General features: G+C 54.0%; 1 protein-coding gene across 1 annotated transcript in view; it reads right to left on the bottom strand.

The window, feature by feature from the left end:
* LOC111157366 (naked cuticle homolog 1) overlaps nt 1-21,114 on the bottom strand; it is an 82,851-nt gene extending 61,737 nt beyond the window's left edge. The window contains 3 exon segments of the mRNA XM_022518716.1: nt 20,055-20,188; nt 20,918-20,950; nt 21,076-21,114. Coding sequence (XP_022374424.1) covers nt 20,055-20,188; nt 20,918-20,950; nt 21,076-21,100 — 192 coding nt within the window. The 5' untranslated portion in view covers nt 21,101-21,114.
* Nucleotides 21,115-21,453: the final 339 nt, after the last annotated feature.

Below are 21,453 nucleotides of genomic sequence, written 5' to 3'. Positions count from 1 at the left end.
AAGGACCGGCTGTGTTTGCAGGCAGTGAACAAGCAACAGGAGGATTCCCAGCAGAAGGCACAGCACCTGGGACCTCTAAGAGGCAGGGATTCTGGATGCCGAGATGCCTCAGCACGGAGCCAGTGTGCATGGCACCGTATGAGAAGGGTCCAAGCCCGATCATCGAGCCATGCAAAAGCACCCAGTGCCCCAAGCCCTGGCCCATAATGCCAGTGGAATCCAACTTCCCAAAATATTTACCAGAAGGCTCTGGGCACCAGACTCCATTCTGTAAACTTGGATGCCATTCCAAAGCTGAACCGATAGATCTCCTGGAGAACAAGATAAACTCTCCCTCGCATTCTAAATAATGCACGGGGGGCGAGGAAGAGAACAGCATCGATCAACCCCCTCCAACCGGCCAACTTAAAAGGGATGATGGTCAGCAGCAAGGAAGGGGCAAGGATGCCGAGTCCTTATCGGACGCATGGCTGCTCCAGACCCAAACAAAGCTCTTGGCAGGCATTCTTCTTCCACCAAGGGCGGGGGAAGGGGAGGACAAGGTCTCCATCCACAAAAGTCAAACCCATCCTCCTTGAGGACGATCAAACCAGTATCGTTTGCCCTGATTTCCAGGCGGGAACAGTCCCTTCCATGAACTGAAATGCAGACCGGCTCAAGAAACGAGGCCCACAGATCTCCAGCAGGCTGGGGTGGCCCAGATCTCAAATCCCTCACGATGGCACTATCAGACCAGAAGTCTCCGTTTGGGACTCGGGGAAAAGGCCCGTTGCCTTCGAGAGCACCAGCAAAGGAAGCGGCACAGTGAGTGGCTTCTGGACGATGGACTGAGGGGAGGCAGGACTCTCCCGTCCTCACCGCGGACACTATGGATTGAGTACACAATGAAATGCTGGGCATTTACTCACAAGCCGAGTTACTCGTGGGAAGGTGACCGCCCCAACGGCTGCGGGCCCTGAGTCACACACCTGGCCAATGGCACAGATGGCTCTAACCTGGGCCTGCTGTCTCTCCAGCCAGGGGCCTCACACACCAGCAGGCCACCCCAGTGTCTCCCCCTCTCTGCCCCTCACCCCCAGGCCCCAAACCTAGCTCGGACCACCGCCCTTCCTGGCGCTGTGACCTTAAGCTTCCTTCTGCCTGTGTAACAAGCCCAGAATCCTCGGGGGAGGGTGGGTCCCTGCCCGGCAGCCCCCGGGACCCCCGCACCATCTCTGTCGCCCACTCCCAATTCCAGAAATGCGGCCCAGCCTCTCACACGGTCTGTCCGAGAAGCGGGCTTCCTAGCATAATATTTTCCTCCCACAGAACGTGAGAATAAAGGGCTCTTTGCTTGTCTCCTCAAATAACTGGCTCTCACCATAAAGCAATCTTCTGCCCAGTAAAAATATTTCTGTAAACCTGGGTAACTCTATCTGTGGCTCCTTTTCTGAAAGTCAAAAATCTTGGAGAGTGAAACATGGCAGAGGCAGACCGTAGGACAAGCTCATGAAGTCATGTCTACCCAGACAGCCCCTCCTTAATACTGTGATTAATTTGCTGTTAACCACAGGGACTTTGTGTCTTAATACTCTCAAAGCAGAGCACCAGTTCCCCTTTCTACAGGACAATACCCACCCCTCCCAAACCTGGGGTCCAGCCAGGCAGGCAGGGGAGCCCCTGGCTGGGGCTTTGCTGAGATCGGGGAAGTCCTTCAACCCCTGAAACACACAGGTGAGCGGTCACCTGGGGCCGGTCCTTGGCCAGGCAGGAGACACGGTTGTTAATATAAGTGAGGGGAGTCCTAAGATCAGAATGTAAAGGTACCCAAAATCACCCCCAAACTAACCCTGAGACACCTGGATAAGTCACAGAAGCCTCCCTGGCTTTAGTTTTCCCAAATGAAAATACAGATGAATGGAAATAGAATGGAAATAGACCTGAATCGCCCCAACAACTTCTCATCAAATGAAGATGGTCTCTCTGAACCCCTTCATCCACCAGACAGCAACCAAGCCCCTTCTGGGTGCTGTGTTGGGCCCCCGGAGAGATGGAGTGGGTTTCCCAGGAATCTTCCAGCTACCTACCAGCAGCTCTGGAGGCCTTGCTGAGCTACCAAGCATGATTACTATGTGTTCACTGCATGCGAAGCCGTAAGTCGCTCCATGCGTTATTTCTTTTAATTCTCAAAACAACTCCAAGAGATAGGAAATTTTGTCTTCTCATTTTACAAGGGAGGAAATTAAGACCCAGTATCTATACAGTCAACATAGTTCCCTATAAACCCAGATCCAAAGGCCAGGTCCAAAACTCTGTGGCCCGTGGAATGAGAAGATCTACATGAGAAATAATAATAACGATAATAGTAATCATAAAGCTAAAAACAAAAAAGCCATAGAAAATAAGGCCAAGGTTCTTAACTAGGAGGCTATGGGTGCCCTAAAGTTGGAGTTAAAGGTGTGAGAGCCTTTATTTGAAGAGAATGACATCATCGGATTTAGCAGATTCCCAAAGGGGTCTTGTTATTGTCTCCTTGAAGGTTAAGATCATCATCACTAGAATCGAGGAGCTTTAAAGAAGGGCTGTGACCCACGTGGGCTCCCTGGAGGAGGTGACAAACTACCAGGGCTCTTCTGAGATCCAGTGGCAGAGAATCAGCTAATTGCTCGGGCCACACCTCCACCCTCCAGCTGCTGACAGAAGCACAGTCAAGAGAGCTGTACTCTAGGGGCCAGACAAGACACAGAGGCTGGCCCCTCCCTCCAGTGTGCCTTCTGCAGCTTTCTCCTCCCGGGTGTTTTTTCTCTGGGGAACCACCCACCCATCTCCCCTTCAGCCCTTGAGGTTTGGGACTGATCCCAGCGGCACTCCAGGACGACCATGTTGACCCAGGACCCTTGGAGATGGAGGGATTGGCTCAGTGATGGGCATGGCAGTCAAGTCAAAAACAACGGCAGCCCCGCCTGGGATCTGGCTAACCCACTCTCTTCCGTCCTGGAACAGCAGCCTGGACTGGGTGCCAAGCGGCCACCACCTGGGGAGAGCCTGTACCTGAAAATGAAGCCAACCGCTAACAGCAGAGCTGAAGGTACAGACCACCGGCCTGGGGGCAGAGCTGGAGCTGTGGGATCCAGGGTCCCCGAATTTGATTCACCCTCCGAACTTCCCAGGCATGCAGGCCAATAACACGCCTTTCATCAAACAGCAGAGATGTCTGAACAAACCCAAGGGATCCTAACTGACCCACACCAAGGAAGGTTGCACTCACTTAACCTGCAGCCCTTCTGAATTCTGAAGAAACCAGGCCAAGGGAGACACCCTGGCTTTGCCAGAAAAGCAGAAGAGCCAGCCCTGGAGATCATATCAGGGAGTGCGGTGTGGGTGTCAGAGCAGGGGTGTGTGCAGGAGTAGAGTTATAGGAATCCATGCCCATCCATCCAGGTGGACTACAGACATGAGCCCCGAAGTCACCTAGCTGCCCAATAGGGAATCAGTGCAATAAATTACTGTCCATCCTTAGAATGGAAGGCTTGAGAGCCACAAAGAGCAAAAAGATTCAATGTACTGATAAGGTCTGATTTCCAAGATGCACTGTTAACAAAGCAAGGTGCAGAACCAGATGATGACTGGTCAACTGAAAGGAACGCAAAGTCTCTATCAATTTTTCATGATTCCCCACCTCAAATCCATTTTTCAATTAACCTACAAATACTAGTCTTATTGGCCAAGAGGGCTTCTGCTGTCTGGGCAGGGATAAGGGTGCACACATGCACACAGTAAGGTGGGAAGCACGCTGAGGAACTGGAAGAGGAACCGGAAATGGCAGGTGCCTGGAGAGAAAGGCGCTGGGAGGCCAACGGCAGAGGTGGCAAGGAAGCTTCTTTTTCATTACATAAGCTTTAGTACTATTTTGAATGTCTTTATTTTTGTTTTTTACCATGTGCATTACTTCATTTAGGTGGGAAGGTGGAGGGACAGGACCTGACTTCCTGCTCCTCTGGGGTCACGCTTCCACGGACCAAACTGCTGGCGCCTCCAAGCCTCAGCCACCCAGCAAGTGTTCCTTGAGCCCCTGCCATGTGCCGAGCTGGGCAAAAGGCCCCGAGGATACAGCGGTGAGCCCTGCAGAACCAACTCCTTGGACTCTGCCTTCCGGCTTCTGACGCCCCATCCTATTAGTGCTGACCCTGGCCCCCTTTCGTGTAAGTATTAAATGCCTGACCAATGGCTGGGAGGAGGGCTTTGCAGACCATAAAGCTCTAGCTCTTCCTCCTGGAGAAAAGCTGGCCCCTCTCTGCCCTGCCCCAGGAGCAGGTTGTGCCTCCCAGATGCACAAACTAGGACCAAAGGGACAGGTCCTCACCCAAGAAGCCCAGAAGCAAGACAGCAAGCAGCCGCACTCCCCCCCGCCCGAGGTTAAGAAGGCAGGGAAAGCCTGATCTATGAACCAGAAGAAGGTGCTCCAAGCCATCCACCTGGAAGGACCCCACAATCCTTCCCCTCACTGACGCAGAAATGGCCAATGGGGCTGCCACCTCCAAGCTGGAGGGAAGCCAGGCCTCAGAGGAGCGGGGTCTGGAAGGACCCCACAAAGGGTTTTGCCAGGGCTGTCTGGGGGCAGGGCTCTCTGCCCACCGGCAGCTGCCACAGATAACTCCTTTGACCGCCCTCAGGATAGGGGTTCACCTAGTGCTCTGCAGCCCTGGATCCTTCCCGATGGTCCAGAGCTATGCACTCCAGGAGCCGCGAGCCGCATGAGGCTATTGAAATGAATTCGAATACAATATATTGGAAATCCAGCTCCTCAGTCCCAGAAGCCACATCCCAAATGCTCAGGAGCCACAGGCGGTTAACGATACCCCTACTGGACCTGTGGACACAGAGCTTTGTCATCATCACAGAAAGTTCTATCAGACAGCTCTCATCTCGAGGTCCTTTTAACTCTCCTTCCTTCTAGTTACAAAACGAGGGTCCTGACAGGTCTGGAAAGAAAGGCCAGGTATCCACAGCTGTCCCTAGGATCGAAACACTTGTAGAAGCTGCGGCCACGGGGAAATGCACAGAAGGAGACAGGACCATTGACTGAGCTGGTCGTGACTCAGGGACGGTGCCCCCCAGGATCCCTAAAGCTCTACAGGTGGGCCGTGCCCTCCCCGCCTCAGCCCTCCACCCCCTCCGGCCCCTCCCCAATGCCTTTCCTACAGGGTCCACGCAGGACAGGTGTCACCCAATACAGAGAGGCTCCGATTCAGAGAGCATCTGGGTGGGGGGGGGGGGGGCCCCAAGGGCTCTGCGTCCAAGACAGCACGCGGGAGGTCGCCATACGCGTGGCCCTCGCTGCACCCTGCGCCCCTCCCCAGCCCACGTCTCTCTCCCGCCACTGTCTTCTCTCTCCACCCCCCAGCAAAGTCTCTCCATAAATCTCCTGCACACGTGATCCCCTTCTCATGTCTCATTCTCTTCTAAAATCTATGGGCTTTTTGAAAAATACAAAAGTATCCACACTCCTTGGACAGGGGGGCGGGTGGCGGGGGGAGTCAAACAATGTAGAAACATCTAATGTGAAAAGTGAAACTCCTTCTCTCCTCACTGCCTCCCACCATTTTAGTCCTCGGGGAAGCAGCCTTTGTCAGTGTATCCTTCCAGATCTTTCCCTGCACACCTGCAAATATATAGACACGGGCCTGAATAGACTTTTGTGTCCTGCAAAAAAAACGGGACCACATCATGCTTCTGTTTTGCTCTCACTTTGCTCATTCAATGGCATTTCAGGGGCCTCCTTCCCATCAGCCCGCTGCCCACCCTCACTCGCCCTGGTTTCACAAGGCGCGGAAAGATCCGTGACACAGCCGCCCCGTGTTTGTTAGCTGTCTCCTAGTGACCGATATTAGAGTTGCTGCACATTTTTCATCCTTCCGAATAATGAGCCATAGACGTTCTTGTGCTCTGCTCACGTGCAAGGTTCCCTCAGCCCCCTCCTGACCGAGGCCCAGCCTGCCTCCGCTGTCATCCCACCAAGACCACTCCTGCCACCCCCAGGCGCACGCATCAGGATTCCAGATCCATCTGGGGACACCTGGCAGTCCCTTTCCCGACCCAGCCTCTGGACACGTTCTCTCCCAGGGGACCATCCTCTCTGCTAGACTAACTCGACGGCCCCCAGTAAATGCCATCTCCCAGTAATTATGCCCCCGTGTAGTCCCTTCCCCTGAACCTGGCCTCGATCTGTGACCTGCTTTAACAAAGAGAATGCAGCATTGCCAATTCCGGGCCTGCGCTTTCGGGAGGCCTGGCAGTTTCCGCTTCGGCACCCCCGGGAAGGCAGCCACCAGGCAGGGAGTCAGCTTACCCCGAGACCACCATACCATGAGGAAGCCCACGCTAACCACGTCATGAGGCCACGTGGAAGAGGACCGAGGCTCCGGGCAGGGGACCCGAGTGGAACAGTTGGCCTCTGGCTGTTCGAGCCGTCCCATCTATGCCACGTGGAGCCACAGAGAAGCTGCGCCTGCCAAGCCCGACCCAAATAGCGTAATGTTAATCAACTCACGGAAGGATTAAGTCACTAAATTTTGGAGTAATTTGTTATACAGCAAAAGAGAACCCAAACACCCTCCCTTTCTTCAGCACACTTGGAGATGCGGAGATAAAGGCCAGCAGAGGTCACATTAGCTGCCTAATAGCCAAGCTGGGGCCACCCCCAGCCGCTGCCCGCCCCCGCTCAGGATTCCCAGCACAGTACTCTGTCCAGTCCCCAAAGATTCAGCCACATGTTCGTCCAGGAGGCAGCTGCAGCTCAGAGGTTGGTTCTCAAGTGAGAGGACTTGGGGACCCACAAAAGACTCCCCATTCTCTTCACGCCCGGAGCAAAGGGAGTAGGTGGGCAAGAAATCACCCCCAGCCATCCTGGGAGAATCTGTTGTGACCATATAGTCAACAGACCAAAAGGCCCTGATGTTAAGAAAGGAAACTTTGGCACAGAGAGGTTAGGGAACTTGCTCAAGGTCACACAGCTAGTGAGAAGGAGAGCTAGGGCTCGAAACTAAGCATTCAGGCTCAGAGCCTGCACCAGGGACCAAACATCAGTATTTTCCAACACTTTTACCTGCAGTAAGAATTACATTTTAGAATGGGCATCTCTGTATATGGATTTGGGTATAGATGTGTGGGTAGATATCCACAGATCTAGATGGATCTATCTATAGACATGACTATCCTTGCCTATAAATTTTTTAAAAAGTCACACAAAGCAATATTTCCTCTTGTTTTAGGCAATGTTCTCTCTCATTTCTTTTCTTTCTTTCTTTCTTTCTTTCTTTCTTTCTTTTTTTTAATGCTGGTCACTAAATGGATTTCATGAGCCACGAATGGGATTGTAACATATGGTTGATGGGGGGTGGGGGTGGGAATCTCATCTATGATGATGGAAGACAGCTCTAAAATCAGATTAACCTGAACTGGAATCTTGCTGGAAGATTCCACTCCCAAGTCAAGTGACTTTGGGCAAGGAGGTAGACTCCTTTAGCCCTCAGTCTCTCCAGTGGTAAAATAAAGACAGGAATGGGCTGTCTCTGACACTCTGACCTGCCTTCTCTCGGTGCTGCGAGTGCTGAGTGGTACAGGCCACACATGGCTCAGGGCTGGCATGCCGTGGATGGCCCGGTGTGAGGCATGGGACAGAGTGGACCCTTAGTAGCCATATTGAGGCTGCAGCCAAACAACACTGAAAAGTGATGCACGGACGAGACCCATCGAGGCACCAGGCTCTTTTGAATTCCCAGGCAGGGGGACAAGGGCGTCTCCCCAGGGGCCACTGAAAACGCAGTTTTGTTCCTGGTCTGTAGCACTTTCTTCTCATCTTTTTGCTTTTGAAGTCTCTCTGATCACTGGGGGAAAGATGCATAAAGTAACAGGGTCAAGGTCAAAAACTGCCCCGCTACAAGTCTCCCTCGGGAAGCCAGATCGGGCATGGCCATGGCACCCTGAAGCAGCACCCCCAAACCCGCTCACTGGAGCCACCACAAGCCCAAGCCTCTGTGTGAGGGGCCTGCCAGCCTGCGTGGCCTTCTGGAATGAGAAAAACACCCTTGGGCCTGAGCCCATTGGGGAGGCTCTGGTCTTCCCCAGCCCTCACCTGTGGCCCGAGGGTGGCCAGGCCAGCCCTGCTAACAGGGCCCCTTTATGCTGTGCCCCTGCCTCTCTGGGGTCCCAGAGCAGTACTCACAACCAGGGGGCTCGGGCAGCACACGGCAGGCCAGCCAATCAGCTCCGCACCTTCTCCCCCTACCTCCCATCCAGCCAGAAAGGAGAGCAGCCAAATGGGCAGACATCAATAAAAAATCAAATCACCTGCAGTGGGGGGACCAGGACCCTGGTGGGTTGTAACATAGAACAGACTCCCCCCCTCCCCTCCCAACCCCAGGCAATGCCTACCCTCCTCTGCTGGAAAGAGCATTTCTGTCCTAACATCTCAGAGCTTGGAGTCGGGTCCTGTGTCAGACAGGAGGGAGTTGAAGATTTCCTGCCCTCATCATGGCCTTTGCACTTCCCTCTGTCTGAGATGCCCCTTTCCTCCCCCAGCTGCTTATTCTTTGGATCCACAGTTGGACCCCCACTTCCTGTCCCACCACAGCCTGCTCTTTTCCTTGTCACGTTCAGCACACACCTGGGTGATCATTAGCCGTAAGAGGAGAGACCTCCCTTTTACTCTCCCTGTTTGGCCGAGAGGAACTCGTGTCGCTCTTAGAACCACTCCATGAGCTAGAAACCAGGCTTCTACCCATTCCACAGATGTAGAAACTGAGGATCAGAGATGAGCACCCCCTCAAGAGATGTGCAGCTGGGCCTCGGGAGTCAGACCCAGGAAGTCGGATTCCGCCAGTCATGTCTCGGACACCTGCTCTGTGCGCACACCAGGAGCCTCGGTACAACGTGGCCTGAACCCGAAGGCGGGTCTAATGGAAGTTAGGAGAACCAAGGCAAGACGCTAGATGGAAGCTTGCAGTATGGACTAGCGCTGTCCCCAAAGTGGCCCCAGCCACATCTCTCCGTGCTGACCCCACCTGGCCCTCCCACAGTGCTCTGCCAAATGGAAACAAGCTGTCCCCAGCTTCCCAGCCCCCAGCCTCCGCTGGGGCTCCATCCCCTGCTCGGTGGCAGCCTGAGTCCCGCTCTCCCTAGCTGGGCCTGACACTTCCATCCACTGAGCCCGTCTCTCATCTGCACAACATGGGGGAACAAGACACTGGAAAAACCGCACATAAAGCACAAGGAGGCTTTCACACTCAAGCGTCTGCACTATTACCACGAACACACTTGTCCCCCACCAAAACCTCGTCTCCCAAGCCAGGGGACAACAGGCCAAATCCAGCTGCCTGGGTCCACCCAAAGAAACTATTTTCTAAAAACATTACTTGGTTGATGGTCTTTTTTTTTCTTTTTAAATTAGAATGATTTCACATGAAAATCCAGATGGCCAGATTCTCTTAATGACCCGATGTGGCAACACCAGGGCCGCATTCGCACATGGCAACCACTGGCAGGGGCTAAGTGATGTTGCACACTTGAGACAGGATGTGTGCCCCTGGGGGATGCGGTCCCCACTCCTCCTCCATGTCTCCCACCCAGCCCACTATGTCCTTGATATGACTTCTCTGGCCCTTTAAACTCTGACCATCCTTCAGAGCTTCTCACACGCCACTTCCTTCAGGAAGTCCTCCCCAAATCTCCACAGCCTGGTGTCTCTTGCGGCTTTATAATCCTAATAGCTCACTTGGACTGAGCACACACTTCTGTGCCCGGCAGTTACAACCCTTCTACCGTCGGAGTCCCCACAACCAGCTTGTGAAGCAGATTCCATTACCATACCCACTTTACAGAGGAGGGAACAGAGGCCCATCACTTGATTCTTCTACTGGCCTCCCCACCCCCATCCATTCCCGGCCCTCCTCCATGCCGCTCTGTGCCCCCGGGGAAGCTGACCTCTTAGACCAATTTGCTGAAGCTTCCTGGTCTCTGGAAGTCATTTGGACAATGGGAGGTCCTGGCAGGAAACCTGAGGACACAGGGAGAGGTTGGGGTATTTCTCCCCACCCCCCACTCCCTCTGTCCCATGTCTCTATGGTTCATCTTCCACATGTAGAGCTCTTGCCTGGCTTTTCCACTTCCTCAGCAGCGTTTCCTACAGGGATCCAAATCCAAAATATCCAACATTTCCTCCCCTGCCCTTTCTGCCCTTGTAGACGGTAAGGTACATATCTCCCTGCCTTTTGCCAGGGGCCAAGTGCTCCCTGGGTGCCTCAACACCCTGTGAAGTTTCTGTTAATCCTTCCCACATCTTTAGAAGTTAGTATCCGCTAGCACCCAGGATATTGGGCTTCAGAGTGCTCACTCTTTAACCATCACCTATACAGCCTCAAGCTCTATTCTCCTTCTCCTGGTCCTTCCCCTGCTGGGGGTCTCAAGGGTCCCCTGGATGAGCCCCCAAGAGCCAGAGGCTGTGCCCAGGTCAATGCAGACATTCCAGAATCTCTGCCTGAGCCAAGAAGACAGAGTCACTTGATTCCTCTTTATCCTCCAAATTATTTTTACAACCGAGAGCCCATCCCCACATTCCTTCTTCCCAGCCACAAGAGCTCCCCCACTTCTGCCCTGCTGGACCCTCACACAGGGCCTGCCACTTGTCTTCCCTCTAGACAAAGACCAAGGTCCATAACATGCCTGAGCAGGCTGCCTGGCCCAGACTGTGGCCCCTCCTCAGCCAAATGAACTTCAATCAGCATCTCAAACAAACTGGGGTCTTTCTCACACACTACTGACCCATCTAGCAGACACTCAAAGTGCTATTACATGCCCCCCCCCCCGCCTTGCTCCCCACCACCCCTTCCCTGATTCACCCTTGAGTTAAGATCAATGGCTCCTCCAAGACCACCTGACCCAAGGCCAGTTGGCACCCCCTGCTCTAGTCCTTCAGAGTCCCCAGAGTGTCCTCCAACATTCCCCTAACACTATCTTCATTGTTCAGTATCCACTACCCAAACCATGAGCCAATCTAATGGCACTATCGATGCAAAAATCCCAAGTGAAAGATAAGCAGATCAAATACAGCCACATTTTAGAACAGCCATGTGTCGTGATGAAGAAGGATTACGTTTGGGAATACAAAGGAAGTTGAACGCTAGGAAATCTAGTGAGGTAAATCTGTACATAGTCATTTGTTACAATCGCAAAGGTTGACAACACCCCAATAGCATTGGACAGAATTCAATAATTATTCCTGGTTTCAAAAATATTAGCAAGCCAGAGGTTAAAGAAAGCTTTCTTCACTAGATAAGTAACAAACTGTTATTAAATAGTATGGAAGATTCTAACCAATGCAATAAGAAAAGAAAAACGGATGAGAGGCAAAGATGAACGTTTAGGTCCACTAAACTCTAAGTTCAGTGGGGTAGGAGCTATGCCATATGCTTCGTAGTTTCCATACCACCCTAAACACACCCAAATATCTGTGGAAGGTACAGCCACCCTGATGAGGGCTGAGCCCCATTCAATGTTCTCAAAGCATCCAGTACTCCTCCTCTGAGATACCCATCACAACTTAAATTGTGGCATTTGTTTTTATTTTATTTTTTTTTTAAGATTTTATTTATTTATTAGACAGAGATCACAAGTAGGCAGAGAGGCAGGCAGAGAGAGAGGAAGGGAAGCAGGCTCCCTGCTGAGCAGAGAGCCCGATGCGGGACTCGATCCCACGACCCTGAGATCATGACCTGAGCCGAAGGCAGTGGCTTAACCCACTGAGCCACCCAGGCTCCCCATGGCATTTGTTTTTAAAAATACTTCTCTTTTGTTGGAGAGGATATGGAGAAAGGGGAACCCTCTCACACTGTTGGTGGGAATGCCAGTTGGTACAGCCACTTTGGAAAACAGCGTGGAAATACCTCAAAAAATTAAAAATCGAGCTACCCTATGATCCTGCAATTGCACTACTGGGTATTTACCCCAAAAATATAGATGTAGTGAAAAGAAGGGTCATCTGTACCCCAATGTTCATAGCAGCAATGGCCATAGTTGCGAAACGGTGGAAGAAGGCAAGATGTACTTCAACAGACAAATGGATAAAGACGATGTGGTCCATGTATACAATGGAATATTATGCAGCCATGAGAAAGGATGAATACCCAACTTTTGTATCAACATGAACAGGTCTGGAGAAGATTATGCTGAGTGAAATAAGCCAAGCTGAGAAAGTCGATTATCCTATGGCTTCACTTACTTGTGGAGCATAAGGAATAACATGGAGAACATTGGGAGAAGGAGAGGAGAAGTGAGTTGGGAGAAATCAGAGGGGGAGACGAAACCTGAGAACTGGACTCTGAGAAACAAACCGAGGGTTTTGGAGGTGAGGGGGCTGGGGGGTTAGGTGAGCCAGGTGGTGGGTACTAAGGAGGGCACGTGTTGCATGAAGCACTGGGTGTGGTGCATAAACAATGAATCTTGGATCACTGAAAAAAAATTAAATTACAAAAAAAATAAATACTTCTCTTTTCCTACTAGAGTATAAACTCCATGAACACAAGTGCCGTGCTTCACTGGCAGAGCGAATGTTGACACGGCCTAAAGTAGGTACACAATGTCCACTCCACGGACAGGAAGGACTATCTGCGGATGACTAAAATGCGTTCATGGTTGCTAAGTTATAATAAATGATTTTATCCTACTTCATAGCTGGAAAACCCCAGGCCCAGAGAAGGGAGGTGACGCCATGCCACCGTGGCCTCCTCTGTGGGTCCTCTGAAAGGCACGAGCCCCCCACCAGGCCACGCACACAGGGCGCTGCCCACATGGCTCAACGAGTACAGAAAGTGAAGCCCAGACCCGTCCCTCCAAACAAATGCACAACCAGGGCACCCCCAGGTGGCCACAGCCACCTCTCTGGGGCCAGGGCTGACCCCTAGCGGGACCCGATCTTTCCTCGCAAAGCCTCGAGATGGTTGTTCCCATGGACAAACAGCCCCCCGCTGCTTCCCCATGAAGTTATCAAAGAATTACTTATGTCTCTGCAAGTGCTTGTTTGGAAAAGCTTCTCCGCCCCACCTGGGCTTGGCAGGAGGGGCAGCATCCTCGGTCCACCCTTCGGGGAGTGATCCGGCTTTTCCTCCAGCCCCTGAAGGCTCTCGGCCATTCTTCATGTGGAGAGTCTGAGGCCAGCCATAAAGAAGCAGGCAGCCTCCCAGGATAAACGGAGCAGGGTGACATCAAAGACCGCCTTCCAGATTAAACAACTGAGGCCTTCAGCTCTCTCTGGCGTTTCTTCCAGGATATTCTGGGCTCCTGCCTCAGTTCTCCCTCAGATGGAATGGCAGACATTTTGTTTGTGAGAGTCTGAATTTTTTCCTTCCTCGGGGGCGAGGGGGAGAGGGAGGAGGCGCGGGGAAGGCAGGGTGGGGAGGGAGAGAGCGAGAGGAAGAGAAAGAATGTCTGTGAGAGACAAGAGCCACAAAAAAGAACATGTGTGAGCGAAAAAGAAAGGGAAGTCAGGGAGGCAGCCGGAAGCGCCTGCTTTGGAATCCAACAAGCAACCTATAAATTCCAAAAGTTTCTAAACCAAAGCACACTGCGAACCCACAGCCAGGGAGGGAGGCTATAAGAGCCCCCAAGCTGGGATCTGTGGGTGCCTGGCTCCCCAGGGCTAGCAGATCCCTTTGTGGGCCGTGGCACTGGCCCCTTCACCAGAAGGTCCCTTGGCACTTCTCTTTCTCAGACACATCAGGTAAACCAAGGCAAGGGACCCTCTTCCCTCAGGAACTGTCCCTGTGGTTCTCTGGCATTGGCTTGTTACCGCCTCTTATCCTCTTGCCCTTTGGGTGCCTCTATCTGCCTTGAGTACAATCCAATCCCACACCGCAGGCTCCCCATATCCTACCACAGCTGGGCTTCTGGCCCTTCAGCTGACCCTCCTCTCCACACAGGGTAGCAGGGCCCACCGATCCATCCAAGCACCTGGAGTAATACCCCTGAGTCCCCAAGTCCATGACGCTCTCCATTCATCAGCTCCATGAGCATGCTGCTGGCTGGGGCAGCAGGCTGACCACCCACCCCACCCCTCCACCCCACACGCCTATCTCGGGGACAGGTAGCTCAAATGTGCCAGGGGCCAGTAATGCACAGGACTTTTCAGAAAGCCTGAGCACCAGGAGAGCTCTGCGGGCCCCACAGGCTGTAAACCACTTGAAGTCCGCCCTCCCAACACAAACAGCACCAAGTTCCCAGGGACAATGTTGAGTCCCCGGCCTCCCACAGGTACTCTGTGCACGAATACCAACTTTCTCCTCCCACACCCTCTTCCTCAGGGCCTCTCAGCTCTCTATTTAAATGCCACCTTCGCTCAGCTTCCCCCCAGTACTCCTGTCTGTTGATGCACCTGTGTAAGTCCTGATTCCTTCGTCTCCTTTAAATCAGACTAGAAGCCATGGGAGGGCAAGGACCACAGCTCGTTTATGTACCCTGTATCCTCGATGCCTGGCCCAGCTAGGGATTTCATAACGAATAACAATTCATTATTGATCATAATTAATAGCTGAGTGCCTGACAGCAAAGGCCTGGTCCCACTCTTCCTTCTGCCTGAGGAAGAGGATCTGGGAGAGAATGAGGCAGAGATGGTGCCCTAATGTATCTTCATTCATTCATTCACCCAGCAAAGACATCATGAGTGCCCACCACGTGCCCTCGGGCTAACGCAAGGAAGATGTATTCCTGTGAAAGTGATTCTTTCCTTGCTGACTTTCCGTAGACTGTTTTTTTTTAAGATTTTTCTTTTTTTTTTTTTAAAGATTTTATTTATTTATTTGACAGAGAGAGATCACAAGCAGGCAGAGAGGCAGGCAGAGAGAGAGGAGGAAGCAGGCTCCCCGCCGAGCAGAAAGCCCGATGCGGGGCTCGATCCCAGGACCCCGAGATCATGACCTGAGCCGAAGGCAGCGGCTTAACCCACTGAGCCACCCAGGCGCCCCAAGATTTTTCTTTTTTTTGACAGAGATCACAAGCAGGCAGAGAGTCAGGCAGAGAGAGAGGAGGAAGCAGGCTCCCTGCTGAGCAGAGAGCCCGATGCGGGGCTCGATCCCACGACCCTGGGATCATGACCTGAGCCGAAGGCAGAGGCTTTAACCCACTGAGCCACCCAGGTGCCCCTCTGTAGACTGTTTTAAGCCCTCATAGGGACGGTCGGGTCCCTGTGGGTCGCTACTGGAGCTTCTTGGTGCGAGGAGGAGTCCTCTCTGCCCATCCGGGGCCCACCCTCTCTCCTCATGTTGGCCATCCCTACTGGGTGAGGGGAAGCATCATTCCACCGAGTTCTAGGACCCTGGGAGACATGCCAAGCCTGCTTCCTGGTTCAGCCTCTCCCTGGGTTTTTTACAGTTTGTACGAAATGTGAAAGTGCAGGGGCTGTTCCTGAATTCAAGGGACTAGAACATACATGGGCCTGACTCGGGGGAACTTCTTTCCCAAAGAGAAGTTCCGAAGGCAGGATGAGATGCTCCTCGAAGTCTCCCAGAGACCACATCACAGAGATTTATTAAAACCTTGCCCACCACCCACCCTCCAGAGGGACCTGGCCTTATTGAAAGCCAGAAGCCCCAACTGGCGCTTTGCCCAGCTCGGGCCTCCCCAGTCTCTCCCCCCACCCCCACCCCGGGGTAAAGAAAGCTGCCAGGTGGGGCTACGGAGCTGATCCTGGGTGCCATGGGCAGAGGAGACCCTCCTGGAGAACCCAAAGATGCCTCCACCAACCTCAAAGCAAATCATCTTTTAATTCTGAAAACACCAAATATTTAATTTATGCTTTACCTCAAATGTCAAGTCTACCTCCCGGCACATAGCTTTGAAACCACGTAAGGAGGCCTAACGCTTTCCATATGGTGAAGACATGGGGCCTTTAATTGTGCCAACTGGTATCATTCAAGGGTGATTCCCCTGGAATCTGGCAACTGGGGCAGCAGCTGGGCCAACAGCCAGCCTCCAACCCCATCACCCAGCCCTGCATGGCCTCGCGCGCTCCGACATAGCCTGCACCCTCCCCAATCTTCCCCAAATATCAAAATGCACTAGGTGCCCCGTAATCAAATTACCAGCCCGCGGGGCGGCCACCTTCAACCCCCAAGCAGGTTTGCCAGGCCCACATCTCTCTACCCCATTCCTAAGGCAGCTCTGCTAAAAGAGCAAAAGGGCCAAACCCGGGGTTGGGGGCAGGTGGGGGGGGTGGAGCATGGCCTTAAACCTGGTCTTACACATTCACATCGGTGCCCACAGGTACATAGCTCAGAGCACAGCGCCCCCAGGTTCTCCTTCTCCAGGCGCGCTGCCATCAGCTTCTCCATGTCCCCTACGCAACTCCAACCCTCTACCAAGCTTTTCCATTTCACCCATTATATTCTAGGACATTTTCCAGACCCGGTATTCCCAATTGGTGTTCTCTCATAACTGCCTGTTACAGCTTCGTGTTTACCACTCCTTCTTTATCTCTTTGAGGTTATTAGGCTTATTGAAACTTTGAAGTGTCTACTGCATTGCTGTCTGGCATAGAAATCATTCACTTCATTGTTCATGGCTCAGAGTACTTGGACCTGTCACCGTCCCTCATTACTTTTCTCCTCTGAGCTCCGGAGTCCTTGAAGCCCCGCCCTCAGTCCAGCCCCACCCTCAGTCCGTGTCCATCCAAGTGCATCTACAGTGGACAGTGGGACAGGGGAGGGGGGAAGCCTCTGGGTTCATCATCTGGGCTCCCATCTCTGCCCAACCTGTGCCTCAGCAAACCTCCTGGTATCTTTCTCCCTGTTGAACTCATTTTGAAGGGTCACTTGCCATAACCCCGCCAGGGCTGAGGATATTATTATACCCATTTAGCAGATGAGCTTAGATAAAATGGCTTATAGGAGATGGCGAGCTATAGTGGCAGAGCCTGGCCTCATTTATTTTCATGCTCGGGATGGCAGGCTTAGGTTAGTGCCAACAAAGTCACCCTCTCCCATCCCAGGACCTTCCAAGCAACTGGGACCCACCCTAAACATTGACTAAGCTACTCAGACCGGGTCAGGAAGGGAGAGGGCAAGTAGGTGCCCCTCCTGCTCCTGCTGGGCCCACCACCCGCCTCTTCCCAAAGTACTCAGCAGCTGGTCAGCATGCCGCTCTCTGGAAATGAGTAAGGAGGAACCCTCTGGGCATGTGTTCTAGCATAGGCCTTTGCCACACATGGCCCCGGTTCTCTAGAAAGTGCTTCAGAAGGAGAGAGAAAGACAGAGTCCCCATCAGCCGGCTCGCAACTTTATAGGGTTAGGAAGAGGAGTGAGACAATGTAAGCAAAGTGCCTGACATCCATAGGCACTTAATAAATAGTGACGTTCATTGCAGTAATAGTAATGCGAGTTGAATGAACCACTAATGTGCTTCCAGCCACTTCAGTGAAAGGCGGGCGGAGTGGAGACAGAGACCATCCCTACGTCAGGCCTGGGGCTGCCGGGGGGACCTCTGCCAGCCCCCCGGCATCCAGCAGACCTTGGAGCCCATACCCTACCTCCTGATGATCTAATGGAAGAGCCTACACAGCCACCCTTTTTGCCCCACTGGGAATCACGGAAATTAACCTCGGTGGGAGGCTGCCCACTGCTGTCTCATTCAGTGTTTCTCCTAAACTTCGGGCATTCTGTTTCCACAGTCACAGTTTTGACCACTTGTACTTAATAGTGTGCTCAGAATGAACTTTCAACACTGTCTTTCATTTAGCTTCATCCTAAGTGATAATATCATGGGTTTGATGTCCTAGTTACTATCTTTTCCGGTAACAGAAATGCTTGACTATTAAGATAACAAACATTCCTTCAGGCACCACCTGAAATCAGTGCACACGCCACACCACGCAGCCTCCCACCTTGGGCTTTCCCTGACCTCTCCCAGGGTGGGCTCGCCATCCCCACCCCAGCAGATCTGGTGGCTGGGCCAGGGCTGGTAGGAACCCCGATGTCCAGGTCCCAGTCACCAAAGCAGAACTCCCCAGGAAGCAGAGTCTCCCCCCGCTTAGTATCTCGGATGAGGCCCGCCCTCCACCACCCAACATATGTCACACGGATGGCTCTGCCTCTCACATCTTCAAACATGCTTTGAACAAACATTAATGACCCCTCAGTGTTTCTCTGAGAGAGAGGGTGAGGAAGGGAGGGGGGCAAGCACCACCCCATGCTGTCCTCAGCTGGGGTAAGAAAACAGGCAACAAAATTCCATGACTTCACCAAAGCCACAGACTTCAGCTGGGGCCCCCTCCCCACCCTCCCTCATCTCCCTCAATGGCAACTTTTCCTGGTTCACATTCCTCTTGCTGGGAATACTACTATTTAATTAAAAACTACAGACTTTTGTTTTCCTCTCCTTCCTTCCTCCTCCCTCCCATCCTCCAGGACTGGATGCCAAGGAGACCCACCAAAAACATGCGGGTAACATTTGTTATGGCTTTGAAGATAAAAGTCAATTGAAGTAAGCCCTCGCTGTATTTCAAGTTTCCCCTAAAGCATGGAGCAAGCTGCCTGGCAGTTGAGAAAAAAAAAAAAAAGGGGGGGACTGCAAATAAATGTCATTCTGCAGGAATACTTTGTAAAAATAAACAGGCTGAAAAAACCCAAAACTTGATTAATGGAAATCCACTCAGTTGGCCTCTGTCTTGAGCTGCAAATGCATTTGTTCGTATAGCTAAATCGGATCATGTTCACCAGGCTTTAAATAAGTAAGTAGATCAAAAACTATAAACTGTGGGGGAAGAAAGGGAAGTTTGTAGTTCTGTTTCTAAAGGGCCCCAACCGCAGTGCCCCCCACCCAGCTAGTTTTGACCTTTCCTGGGGGACAGCAGCTCCAGTTCCAGCCCAGCCAGAAGAGGAAGAAAAAGGAAGAAGAGAAAGCCCTCCAGCTAAGTGAGGCAATGGGAAGAGGTGCGATGGGGGCTTCTCCCAGATGTAGAAATCATTCCATACATGCACAAGAGTGGACTTTATCCCCAGGTTCACCTCCCAGCACCGGCCCCTGCAACTAAGCAACCAACCCAGGTGCCACGGCCCCAGTACCAGAGAACGCGCATGTACACACACACACACACACACACACACGCACACGCACACGCACATCTGAATCTGAAACCTCCACAGGCCCCTCCCCAGCCCATGGACAAGACCAAAGAACTAACCAGACCTGAGACTCAGTCTGTTCCCCTCTAAGTTTAAAAAAAAAAAAAAATTAAATGTCACATCAAAAAGTTGATTCATCCTTTGATCCTTGGCTTGCTCGAGTTCCACGCAGACCATCTGAAAGCCCCGTGCAGAGTTCCCGAGCTCTGAGGACATCTGTGAGCACCAGTCCCAGGCCAAGAGCTGGGGCTGGACTCACTCACTCCCCTGTCCCATCCACCACTCCCCCAGGAACAGCTCCAACCCCAGCAACCTACTGGGGGAAGGCTCAGGGTGGGCCCTGGCGACAGCAACAGGAGACCCGCTCTCTCCGTGTGGGCCAAGTGAAGGGGTACCAGGTCTCAGTGCCCCCCAGGCTCTGCTACCCAGATCACAGCCTCTTCTACTGAGGTTCCTGACTGAGCAGATGGAGTGATGAATGCCACAGACACTTGGAACACATTTGGAGGCCAGCACAGTCCCATCCTCCACCCAGACACCCCTAGATGCCTTCCCTGTCTTCCTAGCAAGCACAACCCCCTCTAAATCCACCTTTGAATACTGGCCACAGAAACAAGGTAGAGAGGTCAGTGCAGGCCCCCAAACCCCTCCAGCACACACAAGCTTCCCCACATACCAGACCTGCACCACCTCCTCACCTAGGACTTTTCCCTCCCCAGACAGCCCTCCACCGCCAGCTGGATGGGAGACGGACACCCCAGCCACCTCTAAGGTTCCCCAAGACATGCTGGTGGGGCAGAGGCAGCTGCAAAGGGACTTCTGGACTTAGAAGCTGTGCCGAGAGGGTGCCAGAAGTTGGGGTGGGTGGGTAAGGAGACCCGTCTCGGGCTGAAAGGTAGCTGAGAATCGTACCCGGGTTCCTCTGCCAACCGTGCCAGCCGCCCGCAGCTGTCGGGGTCCAGAGCTACCGCCGGGGCAGCGCTGCCTCCCGATCCACTCCTCGATGCCTTTCCGAGCCCAGGCGGCGCTCACGGCGAAGCTGTCACCTGGGGCGGGGAAGACACGAAGCCCCTGAGTCTGGCCCCTGGGCCGAAAGTTACCCGACACAGGAGGGAAAGAGTGGGCGCGGCAGAGGCAGCGGGGACAAGATGGGGGGGTGAGCGCCAAGGCACCATCCGGGAGAGGGACGCAGGTAATCGGAAGAAAGGGGTTCAGCTAAGCCTCAGGGGGCACAGACCCAGATGGGATCGTAAAGGGGGAGCAGCACCCTGGAGAAAGGGTCTGGGGATCAGAAGAGGGAGCGATAGAGGCAGGACTGCTGAGGAGCGGGGCGAGGGTCGGGTGCAGTGAGCACGGGACGGGTGCAGGGAGGACGAGTGCACGGAGCACGGGATGAGGGGAAGAGGGAAACTGGGGGTGAGAAGAGGGGAGCAGTGGGCGCAAGAGCCCAGCTCTCGGGAGGAGGGGCTGAGGGCCCGAAGGAGAGGGGCAGGATCTTGGGGGAAGGGGTTTAGGAGTCTGAAGAGAGAGCTCAGAGAGCGCGGAGGGCGAGGACCGCAAAAGGAGGGGTTGGGGGTCAGAAGAGAGAGCACAGGACGGCGGTGGGGCAGAAAGGGGGGCGCGAGGACTGCTCCCGGAGCGGGTTTGTGGGAGCGGTGGCCAGAGCTAGGGGTGGGGGTGGCCCTGGTAATAAGATCCCGCGGGCTAGGCCATTCCGCCGCGGTCCGCGGTGCTTCCCCGTCCATCCCCCCGGTCCGTGCCCCGCGCGCCCCTACCTTCCGGACTCTCCCTGCGCTTGCACACGGCGGCTGCAGGCACATCGCGCGCGGCGGCGGCGGCGGGAGCCGGAAAGAAAGGAGAGGCAGAGAGTTAGCAATCGCGGAGGCGAGGGCGGCCGGGGCCAGGGGGCCGGCGCGCGGGCGGGGACACTGACCCGGCTTGGAGTGAAGTTTCCCCATGCTGGGGACGCGGCGGGCGGGGGCGTCCCTAAGCCATGCGCCCGGCCCGCGGGGCCGGCGGCTCGCCGCGCCGCGCCGCGCCGCGCCTCGCTCTCCTCCTCCCGGAGCAACCCCGAGCCGAGCGGAGCGCGAGGCGGCGCCGGGACCCGCTCCTCCCGCCGTCGCTGCGGCCCGACTGACGCCCGGGCGCGCCGAGCCCCCAGCCCGCCGCCGCGGCCCGCGCCTCCCCGCGCGCCCATTGGCCGGGCGCGGCTCATCAAAGGCGAGGCGGGCCGCGGAGAGGGCGGGCTGGGGGCGGGCTGGGGGTGGGCTGGGGGCGCCGGCCCCCCCCCCCGCCCCGCCCCGCCCCGGCC

The sequence above is a fragment of the Enhydra lutris genome, unplaced genomic scaffold (assembly GCF_002288905.1).
Source record: "Enhydra lutris kenyoni isolate GAN:26980312 unplaced genomic scaffold, ASM228890v2 scaffoldscaffold54, whole genome shotgun sequence".
Classification (NCBI taxonomy): domain Eukaryota; kingdom Metazoa; phylum Chordata; class Mammalia; order Carnivora; family Mustelidae; genus Enhydra; species Enhydra lutris.
The sequence above is the reverse complement of the archived record's forward strand: the minus strand, read 5'-3'. Positions and strand labels throughout refer to the sequence as shown.